Source organism: Ctenocephalides felis, unplaced genomic scaffold (assembly GCF_003426905.1).
Source record: "Ctenocephalides felis isolate EL2017-DRISC unplaced genomic scaffold, ASM342690v1 CF-g0.4_SCAFFOLD_00845, whole genome shotgun sequence".
Taxonomy (NCBI): Eukaryota; Metazoa; Arthropoda; class Insecta; order Siphonaptera; family Pulicidae; genus Ctenocephalides; species Ctenocephalides felis.
In genome coordinates, this window is record NW_020536999.1 from 75,498,389 (window position 1) to 75,516,736 (window position 18,348).

The following is an 18,348-nucleotide window of genomic DNA, read 5'->3' on the forward strand; positions in this document are numbered from 1 at the left end:
GTGGTTATGCTGAGCTCTGAACTTATACTGAATAAAAATTATTAAAAATAAAAATTAACAATATTAGCCCCGCCCGTAAGAGGCGGGTTACATTAATTTGTACATCTACGGGGGATGATTTCTTGGACTTAATATATCTGAGAAGGATGATTCCTTGAAATTATCTGAAGGCATTTTGCAGATCCATAAATGAAATCATCGCAAGTATACAATGGCGATCAGCAACAACTAATTGTAATTAATTTAATGCTAGTACAAAACCTCGATAAGGATAACGACCGATAATCGTAGATCTCGTAGATGATGCAGACTCCGGTGCTCCAAACCTTAATGTGTATGTAATGAATATCCTAACCTCACAACACGCGGTGCCTTAGCCTTTATACTGCTTTTTGTGTCTGGTGTTTCGCGGTCTCGACAGGATAACATCAAATAATGTAGGATTTTTATGCTATCAGATGACCCCAGTAACATGAACGTCAGCGATGGCAAATATTATTACCTTGTGAATGTAACCTCCTTTCAAATTCAATCTGAGTTTATCCACTCAGCTCAACGATAATAAGAATTGCTCTTCTCCTGACGTTATTGATTGACCCTGATACCTTTGATTACTGTGAATACTTTCACGTTTCGATATTCTACTCGGCTTCAACAACAAATTTTGTGACAGCAAATTCGACGTTCTTTTATACCAAATTTCAATAATGTTTTTTTCTTAAAATCCGTGTGAAAACTTACGGTACAAAAGTTAGAGAAAGACTATGAACAGTAGAATATTTTATTTAAGAAATAATTAAAGAACACTCAAAATACACGTTGCCATAGGTTAGGTGTTTTTTTACATAAGAGACTTAGCGCAAGATGGCCATACAATTAGAAGCGCGAAATTTAAATTAAAATATATTTATCCAAATCGATCTAACATTATGTTCACTAAAAATTATCAATGAATATGTAAAACATGCTGTATTTGTGGGCACTGTCATTATACCTGAATATAAAAATATTCTTTTACCTTTTGTAATTTGAGTGAGGTTTTCTTACTAAACTACCTGTCGCATCAAAATACAGTACTCTATCTGCATTATTTTGCAAATACCTTTTTAATACATAACATGCTTCATGACTTACTGTTACCGGAATCACCTTTAAAAGGCCAGATAAAATTTGCATTTTTGGTGGTATTGTCAATTCCAGTAACATCATGAGGACTAGATTCACATTGTCGTCGGGATGGAGGTCATTTTTCTTCTTTTCTTCGTACTTTGCCTGACGCATGCAAACTTGTGAAGGTAGATTGTATACTTTACCGAAATTTTCATATGATTTAGGAAATTCTGTTATCGTATTTTTGAACTGCTCGAGACGACATGCTGCTGGTTTTTGATGTTCAAGTTTTTTTTAAAAATCATCTCTATCTTTTTCTCTTAGTTGCCTGCATCTAAGAATTGGATTAGTTTCTGTACCATGAGTAAGTATACCTTCAGGTATGATTAAAATTTCTTTAATCATTATTTGATGAGGATCAAATTTCATGTGAGCGTTAAATAAATTTGATGAGCATTAAATATCATGCAATTTCCAACATCCTTTTTCTCTTTTTGATTTTGTGCATAGCGAAAGTGCAAATTGCAAGGATCACAGCTATCCAAAAACTCTTCAAAAATGCTTCTTTATAATATTTATTTACTTGAACTGTACCATCTACAATTTGGAATAAATGCTCAAATTGAAGATCTAAAGAAAATGGCTTATTTTTCTTCGGGATTTTGTCTGTAACATTCATTGATGAGTTTTCGATATTACTATATTCTAAGCACAATTAGAAACACCAGAAAAATTGCCAGTCATCGTGCTTGACAAAACATCCATTTTTGTAACAATATGAGATGGTACAAAGAAAACATTCTAAAAATAAAAGATTAAAATTTAATAAGGATAAATTAGGATAAATATAATTATGTGAACGCGAGATACAGATAATTAATGCTCGCTATTGCAAAATTAATTTCTTTTTACTTCACCTAAGAAAAATATGATATTATATATGAAAATACCTTTTTATATATGAAAATACTAAATTAAAAAAGTGAAAATTCAATATTTTATATAAAATTTTATTTGAACAGAAAAAGAATAAAAATAAAAAAATTTAAAAGTAAATATTTCATATATAAATTTGAAAAATCCGATACTTTATATATAATTTTATTTCTACAAGAAAAGAATAAAAATATAAAATTTTAAAATGTAAATATTTCATATATAATTAAAAGAATAAAAATATAAAATTTTAAAAAGTAAATATTTTATATATAATTAAATTCCAATAATAAAAATACAAAATTTAAACAAGTGAATATTTCATATATAATTTTATTGCTGACTAGAACTGACTAGAAAAGAACAACAATACATATTTAAAAAAATAAATATTTTATATAATTATCAGTGTATGTTATGAGTATATATAAGAGATTAAACGTACTACCAAATAGCGACATCATTTTCATTGCATTTTTCTTCAGACACGGAAATTTCTCAGAGCTTATATGAAATTTATAGAAATTTTCGATGTTCACGGAGAAAAATACATTTTTCATTTCGGAATTATTTCGCAAATTATTTCCATTTGGCAGTTTGCTTGTACTTCGTCAACATCAATGTTGAAGGGGGTGGAAAACATTTTTATTGACATAGCTACCTTTTCAGTTCTCAACATTTTGAATCTCAATTGAGCTCGTTGATCAATATGTCCACATATTGAATATATTTTTGAGTATTATTCGCATTTTCCTTTCCTAAATAAGGAAAATGAGACACATTATTTTGCAACAGATGTTTTCTCCACAATTTCAATTTGCATTCAAAGCATTGTATTTTGTCATAAAAATTGTGTATAAATTGTCCTCCACATTGAGATCGTTCAGATGCTGCGTTATGTCGATAAAAAATGCAAAATCGCACATCCATTCTTTATCATGAAAATGAGGAAAGGCATATTCCTTCTTATCCACGAACAACTCTACTTCGGTTTTAAGGTCGTACACTCTTTTCAAGATTACAGCTCTACTCAGCCAGCGTACTTTAGTATTAAAAATTACATCGCCATATTTACTTTCCAAATTATTAAGAAATTCTTTGAACTCACGGTGATTCAACCCCCGTGACTTTATAAAATTTATCAATTTTATTACTGGGATCGTGACATGGGGTAAAGTTAATTTTTTTTGCACACAAACTTTCTTGGTGTATCATGCAGAGGTTAATGAAGATTTCTTCACCTGTGGTTTTCTTAATATCTTGGAAAAGCCTTCCCGCTACTCCTACATTCACTGGTGCCCCATCTGTTGATATACTAACAATTTTTTTTAGTGAAATTGAAAAATTCCAAGACAGACTTTAGTTTTTCATAGAGGTTGTAGTCCCTTGCATTAGTACCAGAGTACACAACTCTTCAGTAATATTAAAATTGGTACACGTATAAATATTGCAAGTTGTGCTGTATCGCTAATATCGCAACTTTCATCCAGTGCCAAAGAACAGTATTCAAATTGAGCAATGCGCTAACGAAGTGTTGCTAATATATTCTCTGATAAGTCATCAATTCTTTTTGCAACTGTGAACCTGGATAAACTAATATTTGAGATAATATTAAGTTTATCAGGAAAAGCTATTTCTGCTACAGCTGTCAGACAATCTTTTACCATATCTCCATCCGCAAAAGGTTTCATTTTTTTGCCAGTATTTGGCTGATTACAAAACTAGCTTTTACAGCTGTATGTGATGAGATATCTTGAATTTTAAAAATACAATGTTGTTTTTTTTAAGTTTTTTTTCTCTTGATTGACCTTATCTATCCGGAGCTGCCCTGTTAAATTTTGATATTTATTTTCATGTTTTGTTTTGTAGTGCATTTTTATGTTGTATTCTTTCAATGCTGACACGGTTTCCGAATCCGAAAAATAATCGAATTCCCATCTTTTTTGGAAATTAGTCATTAATTCAGTCATCAATTAGATTAATTAGTCATTAATTATTAATATATATATAATACTAATATTGATGTCATTAAAATAAATTCAATACGGCCTTAATAATAATATTGCAATCACGACTTTAAAAAAAGCCAAAAATTAGTTAGCTGCTTAAGTCTCATTGCTCTGATCCCGCTTGCATCAATGAACATGCCGCGTGTAAACGAGCACGCACAGACCAACGCGTTGTATCCATGGGGGTACACTCAGAATAAATGTGCTTTACGCTGTTTATGAACTGTAACAGTTACCGCGCAAAGAATTTAAAAAATATAATAGCAAGGCGGCCGCAGAAAAACTCTCGCCGCGGGTTGCTCATCTTTGCACTACACCCAGCGAGTGCCGCGAGTGAAATCACGTAATATTCTCTGCTAAAACTTCTCTTTCAATAAACAGGATGATCTTCAAGCAAACATATGATTTCATAAATTATAAATTTTATAAGTTCTATAGTTCATAAATTTGATTCCATAAATGTTCTTTGCTCTATGGTATTTGGTATTTCTTGAAGTTTAAATTTAATTTGTTAATTTGACACCATGTATTCAGTCTCGCGACATCTTGTTGTGGTATTGTAACGTCGCTCTCACTTAATATCTTTCTATAAATTTTTAGATCATCCGCGTAAAGCTGAAATTCAGACTTGAAGTCTATTCCGATGTCATTGATAAAAATGGTCTTAAATGCGATCGGGTACACCCGATATTGCATCATATTGCTTAGAAACATGCCAGTCAAGTAAGAAGTGAGCCACTTCAGAGTTTTTCCCATAACACCGTATTGGCGCAGTTTGTGAATTAATTTGTCATGGTCTACTATATCGAAGGCCTTGCTGAAATCGGTGTAAATTGCGTGCACATCTAATCCGGTGTTAAAAGCATTAATGGCGTACAGAACCAAATTTGTCGCTGTTGATCGCCCGCCTACGAAATCATGCTGTCTGGTAGAGATTATATTTTTAAAAGTCCAAGTCAATTTTTGGAGTACAGATTTTTCGAATAGTTTTGAAATTGAAGATTGAATGCAAATTGGTCTGTAGTTGTCGACTATTGATTTAGAACCGGACTTATGTATAGGGGTAATCAAAGCCATTTTCTAAGCAGCTGGAAAGATTCCTGTTTTTAATGGTTTCTGAAATATATGCGTGATTAGTTCACAAAGAATAGCAGAACAATTTTTGAGAAGATTTTAAGCATAATCTGCATTAGTTTATCGTAGTTCACGTTAAGATAAGATAGATTGGCATCGAGTGCAATCGTAACGTTTTTTTTTTTTTTGTTTTGACGAAGTTCCAGAAGTCATTGGTGTTAACTATCAGGACATTCTCCACATTTCTTATATAGTCAGTGTAACATATTTTGCTTAGTTTTTTACATTCGGATCGTAGTGTACTAAATTCAGTATAACTCTTGTCTCAATTAATTTTTTTGTATTTAGAGTGCGCTACTTTTTAGGCTTAATCTTTTTAATCAAATCTTTTGTAAACCATTTGGGGTATTCATTCTGTTTTGGAGTGATTGCTGGAACAAACAGTTTTAGACCACTTTGAATTATATCATATGATTTGCTCACTGTCGTCTAAATTGCTTCTATTCGTTTAGATATCTCAATCCAGTTTATTCTATAGAAATAATCGTTTAATCCAGAGTAGTCTGCTTTGTTGAATAGATAATTAGACTTTGAGTAATTGGTTTCCACAGCAGTTTGGTTATTTATGATAATGGTTAATGCTGCGTGATATTTGTCCTCTTCTGTTATTACTATTGCTCTATCTATTGAAGCATTCATGTTACTAAAACAGAGATCTAGAAACTTGCCAACATCGTTGAGTGTTTACTTCTAAATCCAAATTGGCGTGATGGAATCCAGTTATCTATTGGTGTGTCATTGTTAATTCGCATTAGTAAGATTCTTTCCAGTATTTTAGAAATTATTGGTAGTAGTCTAATAGGTCTACATATTATTGGTAGTAGTCTAATAGGATACACATGACAAATCTTTACCAGGCTTGGTTATCATTAGTATTTGAGCTGTTTTCAATTTTTTCGGTCAGTAGCCTTTTCTGATGATGGCATTAAAAATGTATATTATGAGGACTATCGTTTTCCTTGGATTTTTCTTCAGCATCTTACCTGTTATAACCTGCAGATTTTTTTGAGTTCAATGCCACTATTTGGGAATAAACTTCCTCGTGCTGACTTGGTTTTATTGGTTGTTTCTCAATAGGTTTTTGTAGTAAGTAGAACTCCAATTATCCGAATTAATGGGGACCGGGACCAATTCGGATAATCAAATATTCGGATAATCGGAGTTTTTTTTTTTAAATTGCCGTTGGCTGAAAAAAAGTTACGTTTTGATATTGCACTATTTTTTCATAGAATTAAATGGAAGAAACATGATATTTTCACATGTTTTAAATATAAATAAAATGTACTTATGTACAAGTTTAGAAATAAAAATCATTGTTTTTAAACATCTCCGTCAATGTAAGCTGTTTTGCGGTCTTCAACCGTTTTCGGCCAGCCAGGTCACGCATTCGCTTGACGGTGAGCAGTTGCAAGTGAGCATCGGGCTGATGCTCCATCCACGTCAAAGCAGTATCGAGGCCGGCAAATGCTTCACTAGCTGATGGTCCAGCGTCTACTTCAACATCAGCAGAAAGTTCTTCTTCCACTTCCACTTCAATATATTCTCTCATTTACAACAATTTCATCGTCATTGAGAATTTGAAAACCAGGGTCAAACGTGTCACAAACCATCCACTCTCCTACATCTTCAGCACTTACTTCTGTAAAACCAGGAATTCTTACAATCAGTTTTCTTATTTCCTTTAGTGACAACGCAATCTTCATCATCATCATCCTCTCCATTTTCTTGTTTCTCATTTTCTTTAGGTTCTTTTTTTTGTTCTTCTCAGACGGTAGGCCTTTCAGTTTATTCCACGCACGTCTTAGCGTCACTGCCGTAACCAAACTCCAAGCTTCCGCTACCATGTAACAGCAGCCTTTTAAATTTATTTTGCCTTCGATCAGCAGTTTTCTCATTAGTTGCTTTCTGTAATGGCGCTTCATTGTTTCAATAACAGACTGGTCCATGGGTTGCAACAAACTTGTAACATTGGGAGGAAAAACGTCGTTTTAAACTGCCCATTCTCTCTTTCCAACAGTTCTGCTGTAGGATGAGTGGGTGCGTTATCAACAATTAAAAGCACCTTACTGCCTTCTTTTCCCATCGATTTTTGGTGCTTTTTTACTTCAAGAATAAACAATTCATCATACCATTCGGTAAACAAAGCTGAAGTCATCCAGGCCTTGGGTTGACTTTTGTAGAAGAGTGGAAGTTTTTTTACGTTTTTAAATGCTCTTGGATTTCTTGATTTTCCTATCAAATGAAGTGGTAGTTTATGATTTCCAGTGGAGTTGGCACAGTTAAGCACTGTAACACGTTTTTTACTGACCTTATGTCCAGGGGCACTAGATTTCCTTTTAGAAGCCAAAGTGGTTTTTGGTAATGCTTTCGAAACAAGGCCAGTTTTATCGGCATTATAAACAAACTCCGGATCATAGGATTCTGATGCAGTTTTAAAATTTTCAATAAAATTTTCAGCAGCTGCAGAGTCTGCTGAAAGCTTCTCACCAGCCAAATCTAACTCGCGTACACCATGTCTGAATTTAAAGTTTCTTAGCCAGCCGTTACTAGCCTTAAAAGATGAATAACCGAGATTTTCTGCTAAGATTTTGGCTTTTTCACAAAGGATTGGACCTGAAATAGGATTTCCCATAGAACGTTGCTGCAAAAACCATTTAAACGCGGCTTCTTCCAAATTTTTGTTGGTTGCTGTCTTCATTGTTTTCCTGGAGGAACTTCCATCTTCATTTTCAAGCACCGAAACAAAGTTTAAAAGTGTTGACTTACTGTTTTAATGTCATAAATTGTTGCTTGTCCAACACCATAAATCTCAGACAACTTCTTATCCCTTACACCTTTATCGAGTTGCTCTATAATTTTCAGTTTGTCCGCTAACGATAGCACAACACGTTTTCTTTTCGAAGCCATGGTAAAAAACAATACAGTATTGTACACGCACAAACAAAAGTAAGCCGTAGCGAAAGAGTAGCGTCCTCGAGCGAGGTCAATAGCACACTGGCTAATCAAAACAAACAATGTGCCTACACTGGCTTTGCGGGTGGAAGAATAATAGCGCACTTAGACTTTTTTTGAACAATTTTTTTTCTGAAAGTGATTCGGATAATCGGCGATTCGGATAGTCGGAGTTCGGATAATTTGAGTTCTACTGTATATTATCAATTTCAGAATCATCTGAGTTGTCCGAAGGCTGAAATACAGATTCAAGATGTTCAGCAAATAGTTGAGCTTTTTCTTCGTCACTTTTTGTCCATGGAGTGTTTGGAGTTCTTCTTATTGGTGGCGCTGGGAATTTAGGTTTTTTTATGCTACGTTCAAAATTGAATTATCTGTTCTAGATAGGTTGGAGATATACTGTGTAAATTCTTCTTGTTTGATTTGCTTCATTTTTTGTTTAAGTTCTCTATATAATTTATTATATTTATTTTTGTCGTGCGGCCTATGGTTCCTCTGCCATTTAGATCTGGCACGCCTTTTTTCTTGTATAAGAATTTTGATTTCCAGTTTCACTGTCTGGGGTTGCATCCTGAATAGATGATTGCATATTCCCAACCATTCATCAATAGCCTTTTCAATGTCTTCGTTTTCTTGGAGCCTACATTTTAGATTTGTACAGCTATTTAAGTTATTTCTGTATCTTTCCCAGTCAATGAATATATTGTGTAGTTTTAAAACTTGTGGTTTTGGAACCGTTGTAATTCCCACTGTTAAAATAACTGATCGTGAGTGATCTGATGACAGGTCGAAGCTGGGTTTTATGTCGGGAAATTTTTCGTTTCTATTATTAACGACAAAAAAATCTAATAAGTCTAGATTTCTAAATGGATCCGAGGGCCAGTGGGTAGGGGATACTGTTTACTGAAATGAGTAATTGTGTTTAGTAATAGTGTTAAGAAGTTCTTTTCTTCTTGCTGTTATTAGTCGAGAATCCCACATGGTATATTTGCAATTGTAGTCGCCTCCTGCTATGAATCTAGTACCCTTTTTTTTTAAGTAATCTTCGAAGTCAGAACGTTTTATATTACGACGAGGTGGACAGTAAGCCGCTGCTAGTGTTATATCGTATAGTTAAAATTTAACTTTCATTATTGTGGCTTGCAAGTGATTTTCCTTATGCGATGGGCAAGAATAATGATCTAATTTGCTTTTGACTAATATCGCTGAGCCTCCGTGAGCATTACCGTCTGGATGATTGCATTGATACGTTGCATAGTTTGGTATAGTAAAATACGATAAGTCAGTAAAGTGTGTTTCACTAATTAGTAAAATGTCAATAGGGTGTAATTTAAAAAATGTTATGATTTCTAGTTTATGCCGTATTAGACCATTGGCATTCCACAGAGCTATTCTTAGAAACTGAGCTATTAATGATTCGATTTGTTTATTAAAGTAGTAAGCATGTTGAGAACCATACCGTTTTGATGGATTGGTTGATTGAACATTTTTTTGAATTCATTCAAAAACTCTGAAAGATGATTTGTACCTGTTACGTTTTCATTGCTTTGGTTATTGTAGTTATTATTATATAATGTCTGCGCGTAAGTACGACGATATTGACCTTGTTGTGTATTTGGCATAGTAGTTCCAACTGGAGTACCTGGATTGGCAATGTTTATATTTTGATGTCGAGCTGCAAACGGATTAGTAGAGGAGCTGAGAGAAACTTGATATTTTTGTCTGAATAGTTTTTTGATACACGGGACACCCACGGTAATTCGCGGTGTGGTTAGTGATAATCAGTGATAACAGTGATTTGGAATGTCGGTGGGTTTAACACAATCTAATGTATTATGGGAACATCCACATCTGGAACATACATGCGATCTACAGCAATATTTTGTATGTCCAAATAATTGACATCTTTTGCAGTGCACTATTGATTGTTATTATTTGGTGGTTCAATGCGAATTATGTGGTTGTTCAGTTTTGTAATATGTCTTTATTATTTTTGTTAGGTTCCAGATCCAGGTAAAAAAGATTAAATGGTTGTTTGGTTGTACGATTTATAATATTTGTTACATTCTTAACGTTGTGACCTAATGATTTAAATGCATTTTTAATTCTAGTTGTGTCGGTTGTATGATGTGGTTATCTGATAACTACCATGTAGGCCCTTTTCTCTCTTAGTTAATAAGTGTGATGCCTCATTTTGGTTACACGCAGATATCTAGCTAGTGTTCTAAACACGTCGGAATTTATGCAAAATATTTTGACCACGGTGTCCTTTAATGTACGCACGTGATAATTACTCGATGATATAACAGTGTTTATTTCTAGTAGCATGTCGTTCAGATCATCTACGTCATAGATAAATATCGGCGGTGGTTTCTGTTCGGGGCTATAAGTATTATTTTCTCGAGTATTGTTGTTGTTGTTAGGTAGTGTACTATTGTCATTTAATGGTGCAAATCTGTTTTATGTGATGATTGGCGCAGCGGATAACTTACTTTTTTTGCTATTGTTTTGTAGTACTGTCTTAGTTCTTGGAACTGACTGCTAGGAATGCTGTGGGATAAATTCAGTTGCATCTCCCATACTTTCTGAGTGGGAAGTGTTTACTATGGTTTCGGAGTCGGATGTTTCTGCCACATTTGTTGATTGTGATTTCACTAACAATTGAGATTTAATGAAGTCAGAATCAGTCATCGATGTATCGGGCATTTTGGGGTTCTGCAATTCAACTAATTCTGCATTCTTTCACGAAATCACATAGTAACCTATAACATGTTATGTTTTGTATTACAGTATATAAATTAAAAGGTTTCACACACTGATTTCATTTATGCAATTTGTCAAAAATTATCTGCCTTTGCTTTACATATCTACTGCACTCCATTACGATATGCTCACAAGTTTCGGCTGCACCACCGCATGCACATAGGTCTGAATTTACAAGTTTAAACCGAAACATATGAAAAAGCTGCAAAGAGCTTGTGATTTATTCTGAATCTTGTAACTGTTACTAACACCCTTCTGTCTTCTTCTTTAAATCACTCCTGCTATAATTTTTTATCAACTACCGGTTTAATTCTTTTATAACACTAGCCACGTGACTGATATGAAACATTCCAATCATTTTGCCTTTCTATGTTAACATTTTGCAGATAGGAAAAGATCCGAACAAAGTCAATTCATATAGACCAATAAGTCTGCTTCCAATAACATCTAAAATATTCGAAAGACTTCTGCTAGCAAATATCGCAAGGACTACTAACCTAATTCCTGATCACCAATTTGGCTTTCGCAGCGGACACACAACTACGCAACAGTGTCATCGAATAGTGGACACCATTAATAAAGCTTTTGAAGGCAGTAAATACTATTCTGCTGCTTTCTTAGACGTAAGCCAAGCATTTGATAAAGTTTGGCATGAAGGCCTTCTATACAAAATTGGAAATCTATTGCCGGCATACAAGATTTTCTTTCAATCTTACCTTACTCGGAGAAAATTTCAAGTCAAGGTTGGCGATATTTTAACAGAGCCGAAAGTAATGAAAGCAGGAGTTCCCCAGGGCAGTGTTTTGGGACCATTCCTTTACCTTATTTATACCAATGACTTCCCCACATTGAGAAACACCACCTGCTGCACGTTCGCGGACGATATTGCTGTTTTGGCAGTTGCACAAGATCCAACCGATGCATCTTTTAAACTGCAATATCACCTTGATAAAATAAATGATTGGTCCAAAAACTGGAAAATAAAAATTAATCAAACAAAATCACAACATATAACATTCACGCGCAGGAAACAAAGCTGCCCAAGAGTAACGCTTGACGGTGACGAAATTCCCGAAAACAACGTGATTAAGTACATAAGCCTGCACTTAGATTCCAAGCTCACCTGGGGATTCCATATAAACAATAAAATACAGCAATTAAAACTAAAAATGCAACAGCTAAATTGGCTTTTAGGCAGAAAGTCAAAACTTTCACTTTTATAACAAAGTCTTAATCTACAATGCAGTGCTGAAACCGGTGTGGACCTACGGCATAGAGCTGTGGGGATGCGCTAGCAAATCACATATAGCCAAGATGCAGAGAATGCAAAATAAAATTATCAAAACCCTAGTCGACGCTCCATGGTTTGTAAGTAATCATATTCTTCATCAAGACCTAAAAATACCATATATTAAAGACGTCACCAAGGATAAACTCTGCACGCATCTTAACAAAATCGCAACACATAGCAATAAATTACTGAAGCCACTTGTGGAAGAAAACACAAACCGAAGACTGAAAAGAAAATGGCCTGCCGATCTGACCATGTAATCTCTGCCTGATTCTCTTCACTTAGGATTAACTCAATGGAGGCAATCCTAACGTACTTCTTTTTTCCTAATTTGCTTATAATTATATTTTTGTATTCATTTATAATTTTTATTTTTGTATCTTTATTATTTGTTTATTTTAATTACTTTATTTAATTTTTATTTTGTGTATACATCACACATCAGCTTATAGAATCTGTATTCTGATTGCTAATTATAAATAAATAAAAAAAAGAAAAGTTAACCCTTTGCAACATTTTATTTAAAAAATCTTTATACATGGCAACTTTTACCTCTGGCCCATGCTCTGCAGCCCTCTTTGCTAATTTATCAGCTGCTTTATTCCCTACAATCCCAGAGTGTGCTTTGTGATAATAATTGCACATTATAGTCCCCTCCCACTATAATAGCAATATTATTCCAAATTTCATAATACTCTGAATCAAGTAATTTTCTTGTACGAAATAAGTTTTGCAATTTTGCAATGCAGCTTTTATTGTCTGTAAATATAATCGATTTCTGAAAATTTTATCTTTTTATTATGTCCAGTGCCTTTTTAATTGCTATCAATTCAGTCGTAAATACGGACACAAAATCTGTAGCCTAAAGCTGCTGATACACTGTAGAGTTTTTGGCTAGAGTCGCTCTAGCTAGAGCACTAATAGAGCGCTCTATGTAGAGTCCCATAGTGTACACAGCTACTAGAGCAATCTAGCAAGAGTCACTCTACGCTCTCCGTAGATAATCTCGCTAGCTAGACAAATGATATTCAGTGTACATAGGGTCTCTGCACAACTTCTACGCTCTAGCTATTACCTCTAGCATTATTCAACTTGTTGGATATTTTTTGTACTATGCGTAGAGTTTTTTTGTTTTGTTTTGCACTGGTTTGTTTATTTGTGTTCCCAAGAAGAGTTGAATTCATATTGTGATTTAAAATTTTTATTGTAGGGTGCATTTTAAGACTTCATATGACAAAGTAAGATAAAAATTAATAAATAAAAAAATCAAACATATTGGTATTGCACGGTAGTTTATCTACTCTGGACATGAAGTACGTTTTAAAAATTTCGCGTACCTGCTTAGCTGTGCAAGTCGGATTTCTCGCGCCTGTTTGTTGCAATGGATAAAATGAATTTTGTGGAAGTGGGTCATCTCGCCAACAACCTTGAATAAGCCTGCCAATCTCTTCCATATCAAAAGTACCTTCAGGGACATATCTGGTCGACTTTTTTTCAATTAAATAATTATGTAACACGCAAGCAGCTTGAACAAGCTTTAATACTTTTTGAGCACATAGTTCGACTGGCTTTCTAAGAAAACGAAATCGCATAGAAAGCAAATCAAAAGCATTTTCTACTACGCGACGTGCTCGAGAAAGTCTATAACTAAAAACACGATTTTCAATAGGTTGGTCTCTAAAAGGGAATGGTTTCATTATGTAAGTTTTTAATGCAAAAGCGTCATCGGCCACGTAATGGCTTTGCTTTGGGTATACTCAAAGAGCTGTTTTCCAAACATGCCGATAGTGAACAATTCGCATATACGCCCCCGCCTGACACTCTCCCATTACAACCTACATCTATTTACAAAAATTTATAATCAGCATTAACTAAAGCCATTAATACAATACTATGTGTCCCCTTGTAATTATAATATAGACTTCCTGAATCTTCTGGTGCCTTCATTACCACATGTTTTCTATCAATAGCTCCTATGCAATTTGGGTTGTTCCAGGTAACATTAAATCGCTGTGCTTCATTTTCCCACTCCTCTGATGTACAAGGAGTCGGTAAAAAAAAGGAACAAACCATTTAATTTTTATTTATTATTTTAATTTTTTATGACCATGATGAGAAAATAAAAGATAATTCAGATTACGCACAGACGCCGCAGGAAGTAGACAATCATCCTTCAGGTTCAGGAGGGCCTGGGCAGACTTCTGTTACAAAACCTCATAAAAAAACAAACGATTTTAACCCGATTCAGTTAAAAAGGATGATGAGTTGCTGAATGAAACTTTAACTTGTTTACGAGCTCCGAAAGTTCAATTGGATGTATTTGGAGAGTTTGTTACTGCAGAGTTAAGAGAAATACGCTCTGAAGATATCCGAAAAAAAATAAAATGCAAGATTCAGAGAGCTATTTTAGACGCAAATGAGGAAGACGACTTGCGAGAAGTATCCTCCTCCAGTACACACTCGATGCTCTCTCCAAGTAATTTGAGTGAGTACTCCGGTTCATCGAGCACTCTAGTAGTATACCAGATGATTCCTCCAACGTAAAACGAGACTACTATAACGCAATATTATGACAACATTGAACATTTTGTCATACATTCAAATAATCATTTTTCAATTCCAAGTACAAGACATCACATACCTCCGGAACAATACGAGAAATAGTTGTTGGCGGAATCCGAAACAAATAGCTTAATGACTGATAACTGTCACCTATAATATAATTTATTTACAATGAATATTGGTACAATTTTTATAAATATAAAATATAAGAAAATATAAATTATAAAAAAAATGTTTTTGAATTATTTTAAATAATTGTTTTATACCACTTACCAGTAGCAAGAAATCTCAAAGTCAGTATTAACCTGAACCTTTTTTAGCAATCAGAAAAGTACATAATTTCTATAAGCTAAACTGATAACTTAAGTAACGTGATTTAGATAATTGAAATTATCTTGTTATCTGATCAGGCGTTGTTCTCGTCAGCTTTCTTTCCCACTTTGTATATGATGTAGGGTCACCATTGATTTTGATAGGCTTAATTTTAACTTGATTTGAAGTCTTCTGGCCATTTTGTTTCAGTCTTCTGGTCGGTGTGTTTCGTACGATGTGTTGAATGCATGGATTAATATTTTGAGCAATCTTTGAATGGTATCTATTGCTGAACTTCTTTATTGTTTCGCATACCGTGTCGATTTTTAGGTCATTATGGATTTTTTGATTGTTTACATACCATTAGGCATTTACAATTGATCTTAATATTTTAATTTGTGTTCTTTGTACCATTTTAATGTTCGATGCGCTTGCACATCCCCACAGCTGTATTCCATAAGTTCAAATCGGTATTATAAGAGCCTTATAAATTAACAGTTTGTTCTCAAGCGACATTTTCGACCTTCTACCTATCATCCAATGTAATTATTTGAATCTGGCTTTTATCTCTTTGCACTTGTCCTTAATTTGTAGTTTCCATATTAATCGGTGATCTAATTTCATTCCTAGGTATTTTATATTGCTGCATGTAGGGATTTTGATGCCGTTCATAAATACATCTGAACAATTTTGACTTTTTGTGGGAAATGTCATGTGTTTCGATTTAGTTTCGTTGATATCAATTTTCCATTTTTTGAGCCCGAGCTCCAATTCGAAAAGTCGTCTCTTGTAGATTTAGCGATGCTATTATAGGGTCCTCGTGGGTTGCTATGATTATGGTGTCGCCTGCAAATGTTTCGAGAATTGTATTCGGATTAGTTGGAATGTCATGTGTGAAGATGGTAAATAGCAGGGGTCCCATTACGCTCCCCTGTGACACTCCTGCGTTTATATCGTAGAATTATAATAATATCGCCGATACTGCGCTGCTTACTTCCACTCTAAAGAATCTGTTTATTAAATATGATTTTATTAACATGTAATATATTCCCGGCAGGCAATTTTTTATTTTAACAAAAGACCATTTTGCTACACTTTATCAAAGGCCTGTTTAATGTCAACTAAGATTGTGAAGCAGTATCTATTGTCTTCGAAAGCTTGGCGAATTGCCGTTGTCATCCTATGGCATTGTTGTATTGTCGAATGCTCTCTCCTAAATCCGAATTGATGGTATGGTATGATAGTAAGCTTATTTGTTATTCTGCCTACTAATAGTTTTTCTAGCATTTTTGATAGTATGTGTTGTAGACTAATTGGTCTGCAGGAGTTATCTAAGTGACATGGCTTATCTGGTTTTGGTAACATAATAATTTCAGATTGTTTGAAGATTTTCGGCCAGTCACCAATTCTTAATGTCGCATTGAATATCAGCACAATAGCTTTTTTAGACAACTTCTTAAATTTTTGGGGGATATTATTGGTTGAAATGCAGTACTAAGGTATTTTGCGAATAAATCTGCCTTTTCTTGATCGCCCCTGGCTCAAGGTCCGTCTGTATTGGATGATTGTCTTATAGGTGAGTTAAAAATGTTGTAGGTTTTCTGACGTTTTTAATTGGCGTCCATATTGAATGAAAATGAAATTTTTTATATATTTTTACGTTTCAAAGGTTCTGAATATTTTGGCATTTCGTCGACGATTTTGGAAACACGGATAAAGCGATTTGAATAATTCAAAAAACATTCGATTCGTATTGATAAGGAGACGTGCTGATTAGTTAACATAGAAGGCAGGTTTAGCCGTTTGAAGATAGGGGGCAAAATGTGCCAAAAACGGTAACTCAGTTTTTAACCCGCATCCGTCCCTTAAAACTTCAAACGTTAAAGTTCCTATGTATCAATTTGATACAGGCTAGAAAAACGGCATAAATCATACAAAAATATAAACAAATCGATTTGTTTTTGTTGTTGATCAAAGGTTGTTTATTTGTGAGTATTTCTAAAATAACAAAAATGTAAAAATTACGTGCATTTGTCACAAATTTTGAAGAAATGCTGAGCACAAATGTACTTTTTACACATGTCACAGCGACTTCTGTACAAATTCGAGTTATTTTTCGATGTACAGATATGACAACGGGATCTTTTGTTTGCCGGTGGTAATTTTTCTAATACACCACTTGCTCTTGAACTGGAAGGATCGCTTGGGAACACCTCTAATCATCTGTACAACGGCATTTGCGTGCTCAGATCGTGGTGTTCGCTTTCGTACCTCGATATACGGCATAACCAAATCTTCGGCAACATCAATGATAAAGAGGCGACGACGATATTTTTTCTCTCTTTCTTTCCATTCGGGATTGAGTTCAGTAAATATGACGAAGGCGTTGAATACCGAAACATCCAACATATTCTCAAAAATAGCCATTGGCCAGCGATTTACCTTGCGCTTGCACCTATATGTGCCAACCCTTTCATCCAAAACATCCACACCACTTTTGGTTTTATTATAGTAGTGAATGATATCCGGTTTTTTTTCTTGGGTGTCGTACAATAATTTTTTTGTATGCAGTGTACTCAAAGAGTAACACACCGGTTTTTTTTCGGTATATATGAGACCATAGTAAGGCGCAAATTATGATCGAACACAAACTCTGAATGGTATTGTGGCTTTCGCTTCATGTCCAATAGAATCGGTGGTATTTCTTTGCGGTTCTTCCTTCCAACGATCGTCATCTTGCGTTGTTTCAGCTCTTTGGCCAACTCGTACGAGGTGAAAAAATTGTCACATGTGACATTACGGCCAGACAATTCATCTGTAAGTTCCAAAACAACACGTTTGCCTTGCTTTGTTTCTGGCGCGCAATTTCGATCACGTCCGGTGTAGATTTGCATGTTGTATGCATAAAATGTACGCGAGTCACATAACGCCCATGCTTTTATGCCATATTTGTACGGTTTAGATGGGATGTATTGTGTGAACGGTGATTTGCCACGAAACGGAATCAATGGTTCGTCGACAGTAACGCAATCGCCAACCACATACATTGTTCGCAAATTTTTATTCCATTTGTCGAAAACATTACGAATCGCAGCGAGCTTATCTCTTGCAAGTCGATCAAGTCGATCCTCTTGTGTCATCGAAACGTATGCATGATTCAAATACTTGAAGTATTTCAACGACATTGTTGCTCTAAATATCGGCCGTCCACGTTGTCATCCCACAATTCAGTCATGCATCACCTTTCGAAACGGTAAAACACCCGCCAATAATAGCAAA

General features: G+C 34.6%; 2 protein-coding genes and 1 pseudogene across 2 annotated transcripts; all 3 read right to left on the minus strand.

Moving 5' to 3' along the window:
• Positions 1 to 6,513: 6,513 nt before the first annotated feature.
• LOC113363664 lies at positions 6,514 to 6,799 on the minus strand (annotated as a pseudogene).
• Positions 6,800 to 7,107: 308 nt separating this feature from the next.
• LOC113389318 (jerky protein homolog-like) lies at positions 7,108 to 7,887 on the minus strand. Its single transcript, XM_026626365.1, has one exon. The coding sequence runs from the start codon at positions 7,885 to 7,887 to the stop codon at positions 7,108 to 7,110; it is 780 nt and encodes a 259-aa protein (XP_026482150.1).
• Positions 7,888 to 8,331: 444 nt separating this feature from the next.
• On the minus strand, positions 8,332 to 18,254 carry LOC113389328 (piggyBac transposable element-derived protein 4-like). Its single transcript, XM_026626375.1, has 3 exons — positions 17,722 to 18,254; positions 17,244 to 17,563; positions 8,332 to 8,471 (listed from the first exon to the last, which is right to left on the minus strand). Exons 1-3 carry the CDS (start codon positions 18,252 to 18,254, stop codon positions 8,332 to 8,334), a joined length of 993 nt encoding a protein of 330 aa, XP_026482160.1.
• Between the last annotated feature and the right edge of the window lie 94 nt (positions 18,255 to 18,348).

Bases quoted from the DNA above. Each gene is read 5' to 3' on its own strand.
- LOC113389318 (XM_026626365.1), bottom strand. From the start codon at position 7,887: ATGAAGACAGCAACCAACAAAAATTTGGAAGAAGCCGCGTTTAAATGG.
- LOC113389328 (XM_026626375.1), bottom strand. From the start codon at position 18,254: ATGTCGTTGAAATACTTCAAGTATTTGAATCATGCATACGTTTCGATG. The intron at 17,564-17,721 runs GTTTGTGTTCGA...TAAAACCAAAAG, and splicing joins AAGCCACAATACCATTCAGA to TGGTGTGGATGTTTTGGATG. The intron at 8,472-17,243 runs GTATTAGAAAAA...CTAAATTCCCAG, and splicing joins CCAGTTCAAGAGCAAGTGGT to CGCCACCAATAAGAAGAACT.